Raw genomic sequence first — 21,453 nt, 5'->3', positions numbered from 1 at the left:
CAATACCAGTAGATATGGATCCCAACACAATGGATGAATTAATATTTACCTTATTTTCAGACTTTTTATCTGATGTGATTGTTTTTAGGCAGTTGCACATTTGGCATTTTAGGTAAAATTCCGAGAAAAGGCCAGTTCTTTTTTCGCCAACCAGCTTCATATCGATAATTGAACAATCAAATGGCTTATGTTTTTCTCCATTTAAAATATGCTCAAAAAAATATTCGATATTAATTAAGCGTCTTCCTTGACCGAATGTTTTCCTAAAATCAAGTCTAAATAAACGTGTGGCAGATAAATTAGAGTCACAATGAACAAGTTTCGTACATTGTTACCCTGCAGTTTAAATACAATTAAGTTAATTATATTATTATTCTAAATAATTTCACTTACTCCTGAAAAATTGCGTCACTAGTGGAATAGGTTTCACAGTCCATATTTTCTTTGTTAGCTCTAAAAAGTATTCGTATTGATCATAAAATCTATTAGTGTGCTCATTTACAAGCTATACATTTTTACCGATCACAGTGCCTATTTACTTATAAAAAAAATTGTGAGAAGGTTAAAGTTTAGTTCGTTTCCAATTTCAATTCATAAAAAGAAGACGATACAATTAAAAAATATTTAAAACGATTTATGCTATCTGATGCTTTTCCATTTTACGTAGGTATTAAAACCACAGTTTTGTAAATGTTCTATGTAACCTACGTTCGTTTTCAAGTAATAAAGTTATAGAATGGTAAAAATATATAGAAAGTTAAAAATTGAAAATACTAAAAAAATTATAAAATTCGTCTTAAAAAATCATCTTTTTGCAAAATAAATTTTACAATTGTCGTTTGTTTGACATATTTTTAGTTGTTTTTTTGGTTATAATTTTTACTTGTTTTTTGTCAAAAATCTAGTTAATCTTATTTACATACACTTTTTAAGATATAGATGACATATGTTTCTCATGGAGTTTTTATGTTATCTTCGGTAGTATTTTTTAACACTAATCAATATTATTCACTATAAAAATACCTATTTTTTTCTAAAGTATTACTACCAACTCATTTTTCTATTCGAGTTGATTATTCAACTGCTACGTTCTATACTATTCGTATGATTGTGGAACAACCTATATAATTTATCAAATAAAATCGGTCGCAATCTTTCGTTATAATTCCGTATACGATCGTATATTATTACATATGTTATTTAAAAAAACTACTATAATTACATATTTATCCCTTATCATTATTATTTATACTTACATTTCAGATGTACTAGAATTCCCTGAATCCAATGCTGGTGTTATGTTAGTGCTATGGCAATTAGAAGAATCAGCCAATTTTTCTGATTTTCTTAATCTAAAAATTTCATTCAATTTTAAGTTGCCTTTCAAGAAATGTTTCATTATTATTATAATTAATTTAACTTTTTATAATTAGTGTACAGGTGCCATAAATAACAAATACGTTCTTGCTACGTTTTATTACATCAACAATAAAGTTCGAGATGATAAAGTTATTACAACTTACCTAGCTATCGCCTTGCATCTTTTTCGTACACTTTTTCTAACCGTCGATACACATAATCGTTTATTCTTTTTGTTTCTCTCGTCTCTTCTTACGCGACCCATGGTCTTCGTTTGTAAAGCAAACTATAATTAAAACTGTTTTTCACACTACTTTTTACACTTAGTCTCACACAATGAACAACAGAAAATTATTAATTAATATAATTAAAAACACAACAACTAACACAATATACGAAAAAACTAAAAATCCCGACAGCCAACTCTGTAATCGACGAACGTAATTTGGTGGCACGCGCCAGACGATAATTAATATAATCAAACTGCAATATCCTTTTCTAACATCAAAAACATTAGCCAGACAGTGCCGCTAACGGCGACTCCCTCACATCGACGTTGTCAGATCCGCTGGAAAGTTCGAGCGTCTTCTGATTTGGTCATTATTTTTTTGAAAATTTTGAAGCATGGAATGTAGGACTTACATTCATTTTTATTGAATACATTATTAGTTCATATATTAAGAAAAATCATATTAAACGCCGCACTGCTGCATTTTTTTAAATAAACGTATCATTTTCAAATTAACAAAAAAAAATTTTGGTTTTTCAAAAATATAAAAACAGAGCGATAAAAAGCCTTTTTTTTTTAAGCAAAACCCAAAATTTTATTTATTTCAGTTAAGCCGTTTTCCTTCATTTTTATGCCCCGTTTACTCATTTTTATGGCTGGTACACAGGCCTCTTAATAAACAGCGACTAACGATGGACTAAGCTAAACCCTCTCTAGTCTCGGACTAAAATTTAATCCGAGGTAATAGTAGGTTTAAACCGAGACTAACTTGACGTTTTGTATTCATAACCTTACAAACTTGCTAAGTGCATTATTTGCTTTTGCTTGCTTGTATAATAAATATATAATAACATTATTATGTTATTATTGATAATGGAGAGATATTATTTTATTAATGATTTAAGATAATTAAGGCCGGCCATTGGTAATGTTACAAGTATAGGCGATCACATCACCTTTATAAAGTACACCACTCATAATCTAGAGCATATATGTATACCGAAAAATGCTTAACCTACTAACAATATATCTCGCTAATTACAGCCATATTTTTGCTACCCTACCTGTTGTGTATTGTTTATAAAAAAATGTGAAAGTTTTGCTTTTTTATCAATAAATATAAGAGCGTTTATATCTAAATTACTCAAGTATTTAAATGAATTTCATGATAAAAGTCCGTTTAGCACTAGCCTATATGTAACGGAAGGATGTAACGTTAAAAAAATGTGAATTAATAAAGTACTTTTTGCGTGGTGTACTTTTAAAATAAATTTCTGGAATTAATAGAAATTGGCATGTGAAACGTAAATCTTGTACATATAATACACAAAAAGTATAGGAATCTGTAAGAATCTAAGCTATGTTAATGTAGCAATTATGTATAAGATGGCGCTACGAAAAAAATTAAATAAACATCAAAAATTCAGGAGCGTAATGGCCCGTTTGAAACTTTCCTTAGGAAATTTCGGTACTTGACAAATATGAGTTTATTAGGGGTCCGGACAAATAATCCCCGGACAAATAATCCCGGACAAAAAATCCCCACAAATTATCCCCGGACAAAAATCCAAGGAAAAAAAATCCCCACAAATAGTCTTCACAAATAATCCCCACAAATAATCCCCGGACAAATAATCCCCACAAAAAATCCCGGACAGATAATCCCCACAATTTTTTTTGACAAAATATCCCCGCAAAAAATCCCCAAGAAATATTTTTGCCGAATAAAGTTGTCAAATGAATGCTTATAATCCAAGGATGGTACTAAAGATGAGAAATTTAGACTGTCTGTCCGTCGGTACGTCCGACCGCGCATATAACTACTCCGTCATTATGCCAGGTAGAATGACACATTAGGGGTCGAATGAACGGTTATAATCCAACAATGGTACTACAGATGAGCAATTTGGTCCGTCGGTCTGCTTGACCACGAATATAACTCCTCCATCACTGTACCAGGTAGAATGACAAATGAGGTGTCGAATGAAAGTTTATAATCCAAGGATGGTACTAAAGATGAGAAATTAGACCAAGGCTGTCTGTCCATCGGTCCGTCCGACCGCGAATGTAACTACTCCGTCATTATGCCAGGTAGATTGACAAATGGGGTGTCGAATGAACGGTTATATTCCAACGATGGTACTAAAGATGAGCAATTTGGTCCGTCGGTCTGCCTGACCGCGAATATAAGTCTTCCTTCACTGTACCAGGTAGAATGACAAATAAGGTGTCGAATGAAAGCTTATAACCAAGGATGGTACTAAGGTTGAGAAATTTGACCAAGGCTGTCTGTCCATCGGTCCGTCCGACCGCGAATGTAACTACTCCGTCAATATGCCAGGTAGATTGACAAATGGGGTGTCGAATGAACGGTTATAACCCAACGATGGTACTAAAGATGAGCAATTTGATCCGTCTGTCTGCTTGACCGCGAATATAACTCCCCCGTCACTGTACCAGGTAGAATGACAAATGAGGTGTCGAATGAAAGCTTATAATCCAAAGATGGTACTAAAGATGAGAAATTAGACCAAGGCTGTCTGTCCATCGGTCCGCCCGACCGCGAATGTAACTACTCCGTCAGTATGCCAGATAGATTGACAAAAGGGATGTCGAATGAACGGTTATATTCCAACGAATTTGGTCCGTCTGTCTGCCTGACCGCAAATATAACTCCTCCGTCACTGTACCAGGTAGAATGACCAATAAGGTGTCCAGTGAAAGCTTATAACCAAGGATGGTACTAAAGATGAGAAATTTGACCAAGGCTGTCTGTTCATCTGTACGTCCGACCGCGAATGTAACGACTCCGTCATTATGCCAGGATTAGTGACAAATGGGGTGTCGAATTAACGATTATAATTCAACAATGGTACTAAAGATGAGCAATTTGGTCCGTCGGTCTGCTTGACCGCGGATATAACTCCCCCGTCACTGTACCAGGTAGAATGACAAATGAGGTGTCGAATGAAAGCTTATAATCCAAGGATGGTACTAAAGATGAGAAATTAGACCAAGGCTGTCTGTCCATCGGTCCGTCCGACCGCGAATGTAACTACTCCGTCATTATGCCAGGTAGATTGACAAATGGGGTGTCGAATGAACGGTTATATTCCAACGATGGTACTAAAGATGAGCAATTTGGTCCGTCGGTCTGCCTGACCGCGAATATAAGTCTTCCTTCACTGTACCAGGTAGAATGACAAATAAGGTGTCGAATGAAAGCTTATAACCAAGGATGGTACTAAGGTTGAGAAATTTGACCAAGGCTGTCTGTCCATCGGTCCGTCCGACCGCGAATGTAACTACTCCGTCAATATGCCAGGTAGATTGACAAATGGGGTGTCGAATGAACGGTTATAACCCAACGATGGTACTAAAGATGAGCAATTTGATCCGTCTGTCTGCTTGACCGCGAATATAACTCCCCCGTCACTGTACCAGGTAGAATGACAAATGAGGTGTCGAATGAAAGCTTATAATCCAAAGATGGTACTAAAGATGAGAAATTAGACCAAGGCTGTCTGTCCATCGGTCCGCCCGACCGCGAATGTAACTACTCCGTCATTATGCCAGATAGATTGACAAAAGGGATGTCGAATGAACGGTTATATTCCAACGAATTTGGTCCGTCTGTCTGCCTGACCGCAAATATAACTCCTCCGTCACTGTACCAGGTAGAATGACCAATAAGGTGTCCAGTGAAAGCTTATAACCAAGGATGGTACTAAAGATGAGAAATTTGACCAAGGCTGTCTGTTCATCTGTACGTCCGACCGCGAATGTAACGACTCCGTCATTATGCCAGGATTAGTGACAAATGGGGTGTCGAATTAACGATTATAATTCAACAATGGTACTAAAGATGAGCAATTTGGTCTGTCGGTCTGCTTGACCGCGGATATAACTCCCCCGTCACTGTACCAGGTAGAATGACAAATGAGGTGTCGAATGAAAGCTTATAATCCAAGGATGGTACTAAAGATGAGAAATTAGACCAAGGCTGTCTGTCCATCGGTCCGTCCGACCGCGAATGTAACTACTCCGTCAATATGCCAGGTAGAATGACTAATGACGTGTCGAATGAATGGTTATAATCCAACGATGGTACTAAAGATGAAAAATTTGATCCGTCGGTGTGCCTTTCCGCGAATATAACTCCTCCGTCACTGTACCAGGTAGAATGACAAATGAGGTGTCAAATGAAAGCTTATAATCCAAGGATGGTACTAAAGATGAGAAATTAGACCAAGGCTGTCTGTCCATCGGTCCGTCCGACCGCGAATGTAACTACTCCGTCATTATGCCAGGCAGAATGACAGATGAGGTGACGAGTGTACAGTGAACGGTTATAATCCAACCATGGTACTCAAGATTCACGCACGCATTTCGTTTCCGAAAGTTGCACTTTCACGCACGACTTGCGGGAAAGTAAAATACCTTGTAATATTGCATTATAATATATTATAATACATGCAATAAACTAATATTGAAAGTTTGTTTTTGACAACCTTGTCAAATAATTGATTTGTGTATTTTCACTTCTAAATAAAAATTGATATAACTCTATTTTTTTTGTGGCTTTTTCCAAACGTAGGCCCTAGAATAAATATTATTCCTAACTCGTGCGGAAAGTGTGTTCCTCGCACTCGAATGCCTGCCCGAACTCCGCTATCGCGTCGTTCGGGTCAACGACAGTCTCGTGCGTGAAGTTATCACTTTCCGCACTAGTTAGGAAAATAACTATTTTATGATGTCGATATTTTCCAAGTTATGGGGGGAAATAGTGACAGTTAGAGGTTAGAGTTAGAGCATAACTATTGAATTGTCTCGTTAATTATGAGTTTTACGACAAAAATGTAGGTACCTATAATACAAAAATAGAACTTAGTAGATAGAATTAACTTTTACATAATTTTGAATTTTGATCTCTTTCATTTTTTTTACGAATATTTAAAATTGTTTCAAATATGATTTCCTACAATTATTTCTTTTTGACAATTTTTTTCGTGCGGTTGATATTTTCCGAGTTAGCGGGAATATATTAAAAAGGGGTGGGGGAGCATAATTATTGAATTGAATCTTGTTTCCGAGCTGCCCCAAATTTTATAATTCTAACCTTTAGGGGAGGTCAATAGTGGTGTAAATTTAAAATTGCGACTGAATTCCGCTGAAGGGTTAGCCGTCATATTGATTTTAAAGGAGAACCGTTGATGCTAAATACCTCCACCATTTTCAACTTTTTTGCTCTAATGCTCATTATTTATAATAGTTCCCAGGTAGCAAGACTGTTTAACGCGCTCTATCTGAATCTGCGTTCCATTAGTGTGCAGATGGGTTATAGGTATAGATAGGGCTATTATAGCAATCGCCATTAAACCGGTTTTTGGTACGAAAATAGTGATTAGCAATTAAATTTAAGCATGAATTGTAATTTCGATTACCAAATATCGAATTCCAATTGTGAGTTCTTTCAAAAATCGTGCATGCAGCACTCTGCTTTGAATAACCCTGTTCAAAACATCCTATTTGTGATGATAATTGCTTGTCCTGAAAACGATAATCTTGATTGTAATACAAAAAAACCTATTCATTTTTGTAATTTCAAAAGTATTTGCTCATCATCATCATCAATGGCGTTATAACTCTTCATCGAGACTCTGCCACATTTTTTATTATTTAAAATCAATACAGCTGCCCACGATGTGATATTTGATACCGTTCACGTTATCAACACCAGTAATAAAAATTTAATGTGTTTCTCGGTCGATGATCGAAATGCCACATCAGCGACTTGTTAATTATTGTGTTTTGACTGGAATAAGAATGTGAATTTTAACCGAATTTTTAACGTGCTAACAAATTGCACATACAATTTTTTTTTGTTTATGCTTATTTTTTATTATAATAAATATGTTGATTTTCACCCATTCGTGAGCAAAAATTTGGTTGTTTTGACTTCTGAGTAATACCAAAAAGTCAAAAATCGTTATAACTGAAAAAACTCGACAGAGTTATGCTCGATAAACTCATAATACTCATAAAGCTAATAAAATATTTTTGATCTTTTCGTTTCACATGATTCACTGAGCGTTGGCTTATTTTTTAATATTTTTCCTTATTTTTTTTTAATTCATTGAATTATAGCGTTGATTGAGATATTAGAGGCCGTCCAATATATCAATCAACGATTATAGTGAATATGCTTATTTAATTTAAAAATAAAATAATTCTATCCTCTTCTTCTTGCTGTGCCTGTCCGTGACGAATGTTGGCGATCACCATGGCATGGCAATCTTTATTTCATCTGCAGCAATGCAGGAAAGCTTCACATATGTTGAGTTGAACCAGGTTCTGAGGTTCTTTAACCAGGATGTTCTTCTTCTTCCTGGACCTCGCTTTCCAAATATTTTTCCTTGCAGAATGGCTTGTAGGAAGGCATATCTGGATTCATTTCGCATAATGTGTCCAAAGTATTCCAACTTTTGAGATTTGATGGTGGTTAATACTTCTCGGTTTTTCCCCATTCTTCTGTAAGGACCTCCTCATTTGTGACCCGATCAGTCCATGGGATTTTAAGAATTCTATTATAAGTTCAAAAAAAATTCAAAAAAATATGCTTGAAATATTTATTTCAAACTCTAAGCTCACCCCACCTTAAGGATAGCTATGACACGAATTTGATAGGCAAGCCATGCAAGTCGTTTTTGTCTATGTATGAAATTTAATAAAAAAAATGTCTCATCCGGAAAGCAGATGGGTGCAGGTCGACCTATATTCGGATCTTAGACTATAACGTATATATAGTTTCGTAGAGTTTTGCTATCAGCCGTTGATGATTTGCTGATGAACGCTACTCGTGTTATTTCTTTCCGTTCATGTTCACAAGAGCATGTGTTAACAAGTAATTGGACTTCGTAAGTCCTAGGTTTTCATCCAAAGTAATCGAAAGTAGAACTGGAAGTCGATATTTTAACTCTTCGTGTAACTTTGCGTCGATTCATATACGATTTTACTAATTTTGGATCATATTCATTTACATTAATATCATACTTTGAGTCACTTTAAAACAGATACTTGCGGTTGCAACTCTAAAACTGAAGTCCGATGTTAAATTACTCATCTTTAATACCATCCTTGTGTTATAATCTTTTATTCGAAACCTCATTATTTGTCATTATATCTGTATTAATACGGAGGAGTTGTATGTAGGAGGACAGACGGAAAGACACTCATGAAACCGGAAGTATATATATGTTCTCGCCTTGCGAAGGCTCGTCGAATAATATATCACTTTTACTATTCCGGTGACTTTAAAACAGTATTTCCGGTCCCATTTGTAAAACCGGAAGTCCTTGGTCAAATTTCTCACCTTTAGTACCATCCTTGGATTATAAGCTTTCATTCGACACCTCATTTGTCATTCAACCTGGTATAGTGACGGAAGAGTTATATTCGCGGTCGGACGGACCGACGGACAGACAGCCTTGGTCAAATTGCTCATCTTTGGTACCATCCTTGGATTATAAGCTTTCATTCGACACCTCATTTGTCATTTTACCTGGTACAGTAACGGAGGAGTTCTATTCGCGATCAGGCAGACCGACGGACCAAATTGCTCATCTTTAGTACCATCGTTAGATTATAATCGTTCATTAGAAACCTCATTTGTCATTTTCCCTGGCATAATGACGGAGAGAAGTTACATTTGCGGTCGGACGGACAGATGGACAGACAGCCTTGGTCAAATTTCTCATCTTTAGTACCATCCTTGGTTATAAGCTTTCATTCGACACCTTATTGGTCATTCTACCTGGTACAGTGACGGAGGAGTTATATTCGCGGTCAGGCAGACCGACGGACCAAATTGCTCAACTTTAGTACCATTGTTGGATTATAATCGTTCATTTAAAACCTCATTTGTCATTTTCCCTGGCATAATGACGGAGAAGTTACATTCGCGGTCGGACGGACAAATGGACCGACAGCCTTGGTCAAATTTTTCATCTTTAGTACCATCCTCGGTTATAAGCTTTCATTCGAAACCTTATTTGTCATTCTACCTGGTACAGTGACGGAGGAGTTATATTCGCGGTCAGGCAGACCGACGGACCAAATTGCTTATCTTTAGTACCATCGTTGGATTATAACCAATCATTCGACACCTCATTTGTCATTCTACCTGGCATAATGACGGAGTAGTTACATTCGCGGTCGGACGGACAGATGGACAGACAGCCTTGGTAAAATTTATCAGCTTTAGTACCATCCTTGGATTATAGGCTTTCATTCGACACCTCATTCGCTATTCTACCTGGTACAGTGACGGAGGAGTTATATTCGCGGTCAGGCAGACCGACGGACCAAATTGCTCATCTTTAGTACCATCCTTGGTTATAAGCTTTCATTAAATGTTCTAAACATTAATTACATTTTCATTCTAAATTAGACAATTAGACAAATTTGAGTGATATAATTGTTCTTCCCTGGTATAATTTTATAATATTGGGACATGAGAAGTAGGTAACAAACTATGATGAACCAATATGCGAAATAGATTTTTCCAATACTTTTGGTTTAAATTTTACCACGAGATACGAGCACAGTATTTATCCGAGTAAAATTTTCAGCGAGACCCCGTCCTTAAACCTCCTAGAAAACGAAAAGTTCGCACCTCATATATAAAACGATTTCGAGTCATCTTAGCGAGACCGCACCTGCATACCTCTCTGTACTGATACTAAACTATCAGCTGACTATAAAGTCTGGAGTCCGCGGCTTCGCTTAGATATCTATTGCGTTATTTCTCCGATAGAGGCAGCATCTCTCGGGAAAGAATCTTTTCTCTCTGTTGCACTGCGACTTGGGGACCTCTCTTTCATACAACGGCCGGCCTTAATAGACGAATTAAATGAGGATAGAAATCAGCGGAACGATATTCCTCTTGTGAGTCACATCAAAATATACAAAATTATAAAAAAATCTTTAGAGGAATTAGAAGGTAAATTTAAAGTCAAATACCGATTTTCAAAAGGTACAGCAGTTAATATGAAATACAAAACAATAATACAATAATATAAAATATAACACACCAGCACACCAGGTAGCACCTTCTCAGAACGAAGTCCAACAAAAATTAACTAAAATAAAATTTATGCAGAAATGGCACCGACCGAACAGCTGTTCGGTTTAGAGGAAAGAGAGGTTAAATCCTCTACATTTTCTTCTTTTTCGCAAGGGTTACCAACATAAATTTGTTGTAACTAGGACTAAGGAAGGTTTAGTTAGTCCGAGCTTAGTCCGTGTTTATTAATGACAATCTTAAAATGAAGTTAGTACTCGCTTAATCTCGGACTAAGTAGTCCGAGACTAACGTCGGACTAAGCAATTTTTATTAATAAGGCTGTAAGAGATTACCTACTTTCACATGTTCTATGACATTTTCAATTATCATTCTGAGAATATCTAGAACAAACGTGCTAAAGACTTTCTAAATATCCAATCCATAAAAATATTGTATTGTTCACTTGTGAGACCTCACCTAGATTACTGTTCATGTGTTTGGTGTCCACACTATAACACCCATATTCAAGCTATCGAGAGAGTTCAGCATAAGTTCTTAAGATTTGTTTCATTTAAACAAAACCAGAGGGTTGATGAAATTAACTATGGGCCATTCCACGAACATACGCCTGTTTTGGATTACTTCTACAACGAATATTTGACTGTGCAACATAAGAAGTACGAAAGTAAATGGCGCTAATAATTATTCCAATAAACAACAATGTCATTTGCAATTTACTTTCGTTCTTCTTATTTTGCACAGTAAAATATTCGTTGTCGAAGTAATCCAAAACAGGCGTATGTTCGTGGAATAGGGTGTACATATTCTAATATGGAAAAGCCTCTCAACATAACCTCTCTCCAAATCGGACGCATGCATAAGGATCTCACAATGTTTTATAGCATTTTATTCGTTTGTTGATTGATGTTCTTTTCAAAGTCCACGTTTCCATGCCATAAAGCAAGATGGACCATACAGTAGGAAAAATGAAAGAATACCCATGAACGAACTCATTCTTTCATTTTTTTCTTTTCATCTTTTCATTTTTCCGACTGTATGTAGCATTTGACCATTCTGTAGCATATTTCGAAATTTAGGTATCGATTACATAGGAGCGGTCTGAATTTCATAAAAGCTTGTCTTGCCATTTGTATTCGGGTTTTTATTTCATGTTGTGGATCCCATTGGTAATTGATTGTGTCAAGATATGAAACTTAGGGGGCTATCCTAGTGTAAAACTACGAAATTTATATATGTATCTACTTTTTTGGAAAGGACATCGCACACATCTTATGGAAAATATAATGTCACTCAAATTCAATAAAATTTATATGAATATATTCGTTTCAATTTAACGGTCAATTCTTATCATTGCGCCAACTCTTAATTTTCAATATTAAGAGCAGAAATTGATATAAATCAATCTGAAATCAAATGGGTAGGTACATAAGTTAGAGAGAGAAAAAATATTTTAAAATACCCAAGTTATAGGTACTTCATAAATCTTCTCGGGCTATTAAGCATCTTATTATAATAGTTTCACTAATCCGCTTAGGCCCAGCGGGGTTTAAGCTGTTTTGAATAGCACCCAGAGCAATAGTGATTATAACTGGCATGTTTATAGACTCCAAAAATGTGATTTCCAATTCCTGTACCAATTTCCTGTACCAATTGTTTTGAAAATTTGCACGAGCCTTTTGTAATAAAAAGAAGTACACGTAAAATAATTTTCATTAAAAAGTATTAAAAATTAAACTATTTATGCGCTATCTACTGGCGCCGTGAAAATAAAAATATAGCTCCACTGCTGTAGTCATTGGGACCAATAGGGATCCGGAAACATAAAATTTCAAAGTTATTATTGAAATATAAGTTATTTTCTATGCCATCAACTAGGGGTTTTTTGATCGGATAAAAAATGTCATTTTCGCGGTTTTTGAAACTGATCATGTTTTAGCTAATTTAAAAAAAAATTCAACACTTCGTCATTTTTCCAAATTTTAATATTTTTTCAAAAATTGTAGTTGATGGTATAGGAAATATCTTATATTTCAATAATCATTTTGAAATTTTATATTTCAGGATCTCTATTAGTCTCAATCACTGCAGCAGTGGAGTTTTTATTTTCACGGTGCCAGTAGATGGCGCATAGATCGTTTAATCTTCAATATTTTTTTATGAAAATTGTTCTACATATCTGTACTTCTTTTTATAATAAATGCTCATGCAAATACAGTACTTTTTATTCTAGAAATTCGCAAAAAAGTATGTATATACATTTTGTATTTACACTAGGATAGTCCCTTAAGCCTTTTGGTACGGCACCGGTTTACTATACTGAAGTTCACATTCAGATTGCAGCGGTTACAGAGATACGCCCGTGCTTTCTATATGGCAGAAATAACTACAATGTTGTCAAAGTTTTTAATCGTACAGTATGGGCCGGATCCTATAAAAGAATTATTATAATTTGGGAAATATTTATTAATGTAAAATAGAAAAATACTACACTTTTGTGAACTTTTTTGTGAATTTGAACACTTATAATTTTACTTTTCACTAAAAGCTACATAACAATGATTTAATAGATAAATGTGATTTTAGGTTTTACGTGTGAAGATATAAAAACTGATCCGAGTAATATATTAAAACAATATGATCACGAAAGTAGTCAATTGAATCAGTATTTAACTGACGCTATGGAAGTGAACACAAGAGAAGAACCTGTTATATCAGAAATTTTTCCCACACAGTCTACAACAAAGACGGTTTTAAAAAGTTTTAGTTGTGAAATATGCAAACAACAGTTTCCATTTCAGTCCAAATTAAAAGAACATGCAAGGGTGCATAGCGGAGAAAAGCCTTTTAAATGTGATATTTGCATGAAACAATTTTCAAAGAATTATGATTTAAAAAGACATTTAAGAGTCCACACTGGTGAAAAGCCATTTTCGTGTGAAACTTGCACCAAACAGTTTTCAACGAGTTACGATTTGAAAATACATTTAAGACTTCATACCGGCGAAAATCCATATGAGTGTGAAATATGCAAGCAACAATTTTCAAAAAATTATGATTTAAAAAGACATTTAAAAGTCCATACTTGCGAATTTTCATGTGAAATCTGCTTGAAACAATTTTCAAGGAGTTATGATTTAAACAGACATTTAATAGTTCATACTGGTGAAAAATCATTTACATGTGAAATATGCAGCAAAGAGCTTTCAACGAGTTATGATTTAAAAGTACATTTAAGAGTTCATACCGGTGAAAAACCATTTGCTTGTGAAATATGCAACAAACAGTTTTCACAAAGTTCTACATTATACACACATATGTCAGTACATTCTGCAGAAAAACATTTTAAATGTGAAATTTGCACCAAACAGTTTTCACGAAGTGACGGATTAAGAATACATTTAAGAGCTCACTCTGGAGAAAAACCATTTACATGTGAAATTTGCATGAAACAATTTTTAAGGAGTTATGCTTTAACAAGACATTTAAGAGTTCATACTGGTGAAAAACCAATTGCATGTGAAATATGCAACAAACAGTTTTCAGAAAGTTCTAATTTAAAAAAACATATGGTAGTACATTCTGAAGAAAAACCGTTTTCATGTGAATTTTGCACCAAACAGTTTTCACGACATAATCATTTAAAAGATCATAGAAAAGTACACACTGGAGAAAAACCATTTACATGTGAAATATGTAACAAACAGTTTAGACAAAGTTCTAATTTAAACGCACATATGGTAGTACATTCCGTAGAAAAACCTTTTGCATGTGAAATTTGCGCCGAACAGTTTTCACGGAGTTCCCAATTAAAACTGCATTTAAGAATAAGTCATACTGGAGAAAAACTATTTACATGTGAAATTTGCAAGAAACAATTTACAAGGAGTCATGATTTAAAAACACATTTAAGAGTTCATACCGGTGAAAAACCATTTGCATGTGAAATATGCAACAGACAGTTTTCACAAAGTTCTAGTTTAAAAGGCCATATGGTAGTGCATTCTGTAGAGAAACATTTTGAATGTGAAATTTGCACGAAACAGTTTTCACGATATTCCAACTTAAAGGTGCATAGTAGAGTACATACTGGAGAAAAGCCGCCATATTTTGCGTGCGATATTTGTAGCAAAACATTTTCAAAAAAGAAGAGCTTAAAAAGACATCTATCTGAAAACAACTGTCATATGCCAAGCAATAATTTGCTCTAATTTTACAAAGATATATTTAACCCTCTAACAGGCAAGACCGTCTTAAGACGGTCTTTGCATTTTAGCTTATAAAACTTATACCGAATGGTTTTTGCTGCCACAGTAACGACATGCATCTTTAAAAAACCTTCCTTGACGTTATTCGATACAACTAAACACATTCTTGCATCGCGATTACGTTATTATCGTTATCGTTAGTCAAGTGCTAACATCCCATAAAATGGCAGTGAAAATTATTTCTTCATAAACAATATTTTTAAATCATCAAAAAACACGTTTAGATCAAAGTGATCAACTTGATCATTTTATGGTAAGTAGATTATATTTCATGTCTCAGTAATATAATAAGATTTTAGTAAAAACTATTGTGTAAATAGGCTTTATAAACAAAAATACCAAGACAGTCTTAAGACGGTCTTGCCGGTTTACAGGGTTTACATATAAAAAATATCCCCTTCAGTATGAAATTTTGTTATCTTTTTGTGCGTAGGAACATGCTTATTTTCCTGTTGTTCTATTATTTTTCTTTTCTGTGATAGATGCATCGTCTAAATCGTAACCATAAGAACAAAATCAATTTGGAAGAATTGTCTGATGCACAATTATTCGATTTTATTGATTCCGTTGAAATCGACGATAGCATTTATAGTAGTGACGATAGTATTGTGGATCCTGACTATGTTGATAATAGTATTGAGCCTGAAAAGCCTTACAGCCTATCCGAGGTATCAGAGGCTAAATCACAAGTTATTGACGACTGCATTCAGGAAATGCTTGAAGCTGAGATAATTGATGCATTTGTAAATTATATAAATTTGTCAATGGATATTAATAATGTTGATCAACCAGCAGCTTCTTCAACATTAGTTTTGGATGATGTAGCGACCGAAACATCACGCAATTGATAGGTGGAATCGATTTGATGGATGGCCTTATGGGTCGATATGACATTCGAACTAAAAGCAGAAATATTATGATTCGGATATTCTATCATTTTGTCGACATGGTGGCCACAAACGCATTCATACTATATAAACTTATACGTGCCGAAAAGGCAAATAATTACAGTAACTGTTGCGAAGAGGAGAGGCTTCTATCTCTTTCACAATTCCGTGAAGAGATAGAATCTGGCCTTGTTTCGTTCAAGGAAAAACGAAATGTAGGTCGACCATCATCAGCTCGAAATGGTGAACCTGGTTCTTCTAGTAAAACTAGTTCATCTGGTGTTGAAAAAAGAGCGGTTCATCAAGTTGCTGATGTACGTTTTGATGGTGAAAACCATTTTCCAGTTTGGGTTGATCGAAAAGGCAAGAAAAGGTTTAAGCTGTGTAAAAAATCTGATACGCAGCTTGTTTGTTTCAAATATGACCTCCATTTATGCGGCACAGTCGGTAAAAATTGTTTTTGGGATTACCACCATCAAAAATAACATGTTATATACTTATTTTTCTTAATAAATCTTGTTTTATAATAAACATCTACCAAATTTATTTTTTACTCATAACCCGTCAAGACCGTCTGTAGACGGTCTTCACTATTTCTCACCTAGCACTTATTCTAGACAAGATTTTTAGCAGAAAATTTAAAAATAAGTTATTTTTGCCTATATTTACTTTTAAAAAAATATCAACTTAAACAAATAATTTTTACGATTTGGCCTGTTATGAGGGTTAAATAGTATCTAGGTGTAACAATAGACAACTCGAACGACAGGAGCGCAGAGATAACTGAAAGGGTAAAAGCGGGTAATATAGCATATAATAATATATTGTTACGGCAGTTCCGTAGATTGATCCTACATAGAAAAAGTCCCTTAACGTGAAAGAAGCAGTAGTCACGTACGAGAATGTTCTAGACGTCATGGAATAATCCAGAAATGTCTAGAAGGTCATAAAATCTATATAAGCATATGTGTTTGACATTTTAGAAATAGTTTTATTTTAGCGTTTAAAGTTGTAAAAGTATTGGAAATGTAGTGGAGTTTAATAAAGTTATTTAGTTATTATTCCGGGTAATATACATAATATGTATTAAAACAAGATGATGGCGCAACTAGTCAATTGAATAAGTATTTAACTGACGCTATGGAAGTGAACACCAGAGAGAAACCTATTATACCAGAAATTTCTCCAAACAGTCCACAGTAAAGACTGTTTTTAAAAATATACAGCGGAGAAAAACCTTTTAAATGTGATATTTGCATGAAACAATAATTCTCAAAGAATTATGATTTAAAAAGACATTTAAGAGTTCATACTCGCGAAATTTCATGTGAAAGTACCGCGCACAAACCTTATGGAAATTAAGTCCCAGTAGATTTAGTTCATACTTGAGAAAATACTCTTTTAAGCATTGTGATGAAAAGTTCTCATGGGCACAACTCGTTCGTATGAAGGATTTTCAAGATATAAAAGCACAAACACGTGTAACGATATGATACCTCGGCAAGCGATGAGCTGCTATAGCAGAGACGACCGATGGAGTGTCCGTGTTTGCGCATTCCTTCTTCATAGCACCGCTGGGGGAAATCGAAGGAGTAGTGGCATCGAGAGCATATTTAAGGCGAACCAGGAGAATGAGGAAATCGGTCATCAGTCGTGGCTAGCGAATTTAACTAACCATGGCTCAACAGCTGCTGCTCGCGTATTGAACGAGCTTTAGCTGGCTTGGCAAAGATGCACCGTTTGTGAGGTGGGACTATGCCTAGGCGGACGCCACAGTAGTGACGTGGGTCTTGCCATGATCGTTATCGCAGTAGGCGGTAGTAGCGAGGAATGATCCCCGGATCGGAATATAGGGCTATGTTGATTTAACGTAGCGAGATTGTTATTGTATATATTAGAGAGTTATCAAGTAAAATTCTATCCATCCGTTATTTTGACACGTAAACGCTATTTTTTTACAGTATAAATTTTAACGTATATGTAATTTTAGAGTTATCAAGTGCTTCACGTTAAAAGTTGGTAGCTGTCAGTCAAATGTTGTATTTGACAGCAATATAAATATAATTAAATTTGTTTAAATTTTTTTCTATTTTTGGTTTCTTTCACCCAAGATACATAATATTTTGTAATTTTGCCTGGTTTTGAATCATTTGGGTTTCAAAATTTTTCTAAAGAAATATGGAAGAGATCTTAGAACAAGCAATAAGGTACTGAGGGCAATGACGAAGATTTAGAAAAAAATTGAAAATAAAATGTTTTCCACCAACTTTCCACTAACTCCAAATGTTAGCAGATGGTCAATCAACCAAGAAAACAAGGACAAAACACCTTATTAATGTACAGAAATAAAATTTCATAACAAAGAACAGATGACATAACCACACATAACAGAACTTAAATGTCCGAGTCTTGCCGAATTGGTGCGATTCGCTTCTAACGTTACCGTATTTCAAGCCCGCTATTCGACGTACCGTAACGGAGCCCGTAAACGTTAAAATCATTTCCGTTATTCAATCTTCATACTGCGCATGCTCCATTTCTAAAATAACGTTACCGTATTCTCCTAGAAGTACTTGATAACTCTCTATTGCATTATCGTATTATTTTAATGTTGGTATTATGATCGGATGACTGTAATTATGGAGACCTACACAGAGGAGAGGAATCGAGATAGGACGACCTTGAAATTTTTGTACACGATTTTGCCTGTTTGCTTGGTTTCTCGCTAGGGCGGCGGTGGCGTAGAGATAGATGCTACTTTTGCATTGGAGTGAATGTGAAAATTTCGAAAATAATTAATTATTCGTAGTTAATATAAGATTATTGGTTTTGGTGGTTAATATTATTTAAATATGAGTGCCAAGAAAGCTTACACTAAAAGAACTTGCTTCGTACCGGGATTTATATCGAGTTATCGTTCCGATAAAAAATTCAAAAGGGAACTTAATGAAGTTAATAAAGACTTTTTATAAATATTTGTCTTTATGTTATTTATAACGTTCATGGATTATACATATTCGTTTGTATGTTATTTCCTTCGGTGTAAATAAAATTTGTGCCTATTATTGGTTTTTATTTTAACCTGAAAATTATAGTGATAATAGTAGGAGGATCTTGGAAAGTTTTTCTGTCGAAACATTGCATTTTTTGAGACAAAATATTTCACAAAAATTAACATTTATTTTATAAAAGTCAGACTATCGTCTGCGTAGTTTATAGACATATATTTTTATTAACTAAATTTAAACATCTGATAGGTAAGCTTTCAGAATATAGATAAATGATAGTATTCAAAAGAAAAAGCAGTTTAAATTTTGATAAAAAGAATAATTTAAAAAAAATTGATCAATAAACTTCAAATTATTTAAATAACTTTTTAAACTTTTTAAAAACAATTACGTACAGTTAAGTCAATTTTTTCAACTAACAAACTTTTTGATATCAGTTACAAAGATATTAAAAAATTAATTTGCAGTTGAAATACCATTGGTATATAAATGTGGCAATTAGATAATGTGACAAAATATTTCCGCTTCAAAATAAGCTGTCCTACATATTAAAGTAATGACAAATTTAAATTTGATGTCACATCTCCATCTACAATGGTATGAAAAGAATACACTTTTTACCACACGTCGATATCCCAGGCAACCAACTGACGTCATATAACGTCGAGGAAACGTCAGTTTTGGTTGAATATATACACGTATTTGAAAATTACGTCATATAGACGTCTTTTGTAGGTGACTTTAAATACGCAAGATTAATGACGTTAAAGTAACGTTTAAAAAACGTTTTCTTTTCAGACAGTTTAAGTCTGACGTCACAAAATTGGGAGGAGCTTGTTTGTATTACTCCAAACAATTTCGTTAAATAATTTTCATAATAAATTTCTCATTTATTGTTTACGTGGTTTGTGTCTTGTGTGATAAAATAAGACTTTTCGTTTAGATATTTAGTTGAAGAAACGTGTTAATTAAGAGATTTGTATTCGTTTTTGCTCAGTGAGTTAGTTTAATGCAGTATTCTTCTTGACAACTGTTTGAGGTTATGTTTATTTTCTGTTAATGAACTAATTATGTGTTATCGACTTTTATCGAGTAATTTGTTAATAAATGATTTATTAGTTTGTATGTTTTTTCAGTTTTGACACAGTAAGTAGGTATACTTATATAAATAGTGAAAATTCTATAATGCGAGGGCTGGTACAATCATGCAGAATCAATGTTAGATTACTTCTGATGCACAAGCGATCTTAAACAAAGAGTAGTATATCTTCATCGACACATGAGACGTAGACCTATAGGTTTCATGTTACCTATTTTTTATACTACTTATTTTGAAACATCTGAAAGAGGTCACTTTTTGAAAGTATTAAAGACGTGAATATTACCGACGTATAAAAGACGTCACCTTTTAGACGTTTTAAAATCGTCACAATTATGACGTCAAATCGATGAGACAAATTCACGTGATTTTCAACGTCGATACTACGTCATAGAAACACGTCAATTGGTCATTTTTATGACGTGTTATCTACGTTATAAAAACGTCGTTTGGTTGCCTGGGAGAAAATGCATAGTGTCATACAGCCTTTTTTTTAGGCAGGTACATATCGATCTTAAAATAAATGAAGGAAAAACATTGTCAGATATAAATTGAGTCTATATTTATAAATAATTAAAACAATTGAATAACACAACATAGTTATTTTTAATAAAAATCTACAAATAGCAAGAAAAACTTTTCAACTATTTGTACGTTTTCTTTGAACAGCAACTCAGAAAACCTCCAAGTACTCGGTGTGTACCAATCCGTTTGCATCAATTTAGTACCGAAAACTCTCGAAACTCCAGAAGATGAAGTTCCTTAGGCGATAGGTGCTCCGGTGTCTGTTCTGATGGCGTATTCGTGTCCAACAACTCCAAAAAGCCATGAGTAATTCATTCGTAGCAATTTAATGCCGAACACTCTCGAAACTCGAGAAGATGAATAACCTTAGGCATCAGGTGCTCCGTGGGTCAGATCTGATGGCATATTCGTGTTTAGCGACTTCAAGAAACCCTCCAGTAATTCATTTGCATCAATTAAATGCCGAAAACCATCGAAACTCTAGAAGATGACTTCCCTTGCAGTAGCCCTGGCCACCACGTGCTCCGGAGGTCAATTCTGATGGTATATTCGTTTTTAACGATCCCAAAAACCCATGAGTAATCTGTTTATATCAATTTAATGTCGAAAACCCCCTAAATTTTAGAAGATGACGTCCGTTGAAGCTCAATGTCAAAGTAAATGTCGCCATTGGATAGCCAGGAAAAAATCCTAGACTACTAGTACTTTTCTATGATCCAAATTTTTACAGGTTGCCAGATAATTATTAACTCATCGGGGAATTGGAATACCCAGTAAATCTTTTCCGTGTGTAACGGGTAGTTATTACAAGACGACAGACTCAGTAAAACACAAGTTAAAAATAAAGTAAATATATTAAAGATAATTATATACAGTTCAAAACAAATAAAATAAAATATAATTCCATCTTCTGCAAAGAAAAAACAATATTACAGTTATGGAGACCTGTAAGAAGGAGTGGAAACGCAAATGCATCGTTTGTGGGCTAACTTTTCA

At 34.5% G+C, this 21,453-nt stretch overlaps 1 protein-coding gene across 1 annotated transcript in view; it reads left to right on the top strand.

Moving 5' to 3' along the window:
• The window catches only part of LOC126880908 (zinc finger protein 271-like), a 148,043-nt gene extending 128,176 nt beyond the window's left edge, over positions 1–19,867 (top strand). The window contains exon 4 of the mRNA XM_050644983.1: positions 13,257–19,867. Coding sequence (XP_050500940.1) covers positions 13,257–14,881 — 1,625 coding nt within the window. The 3' untranslated portion in view covers positions 14,882–19,867. The remainder of the gene's footprint in view (positions 1–13,256) is intronic.
• Positions 19,868–21,453: the final 1,586 nt, after the last annotated feature.

Source organism: Diabrotica virgifera, chromosome 2 (genome assembly GCF_917563875.1).
Source record: "Diabrotica virgifera virgifera chromosome 2, PGI_DIABVI_V3a".
NCBI classification, from domain to species: domain Eukaryota; kingdom Metazoa; phylum Arthropoda; class Insecta; order Coleoptera; family Chrysomelidae; genus Diabrotica; species Diabrotica virgifera.
The sequence above is the reverse complement of the archived record's forward strand: the minus strand, read 5'-3'. Positions and strand labels throughout refer to the sequence as shown.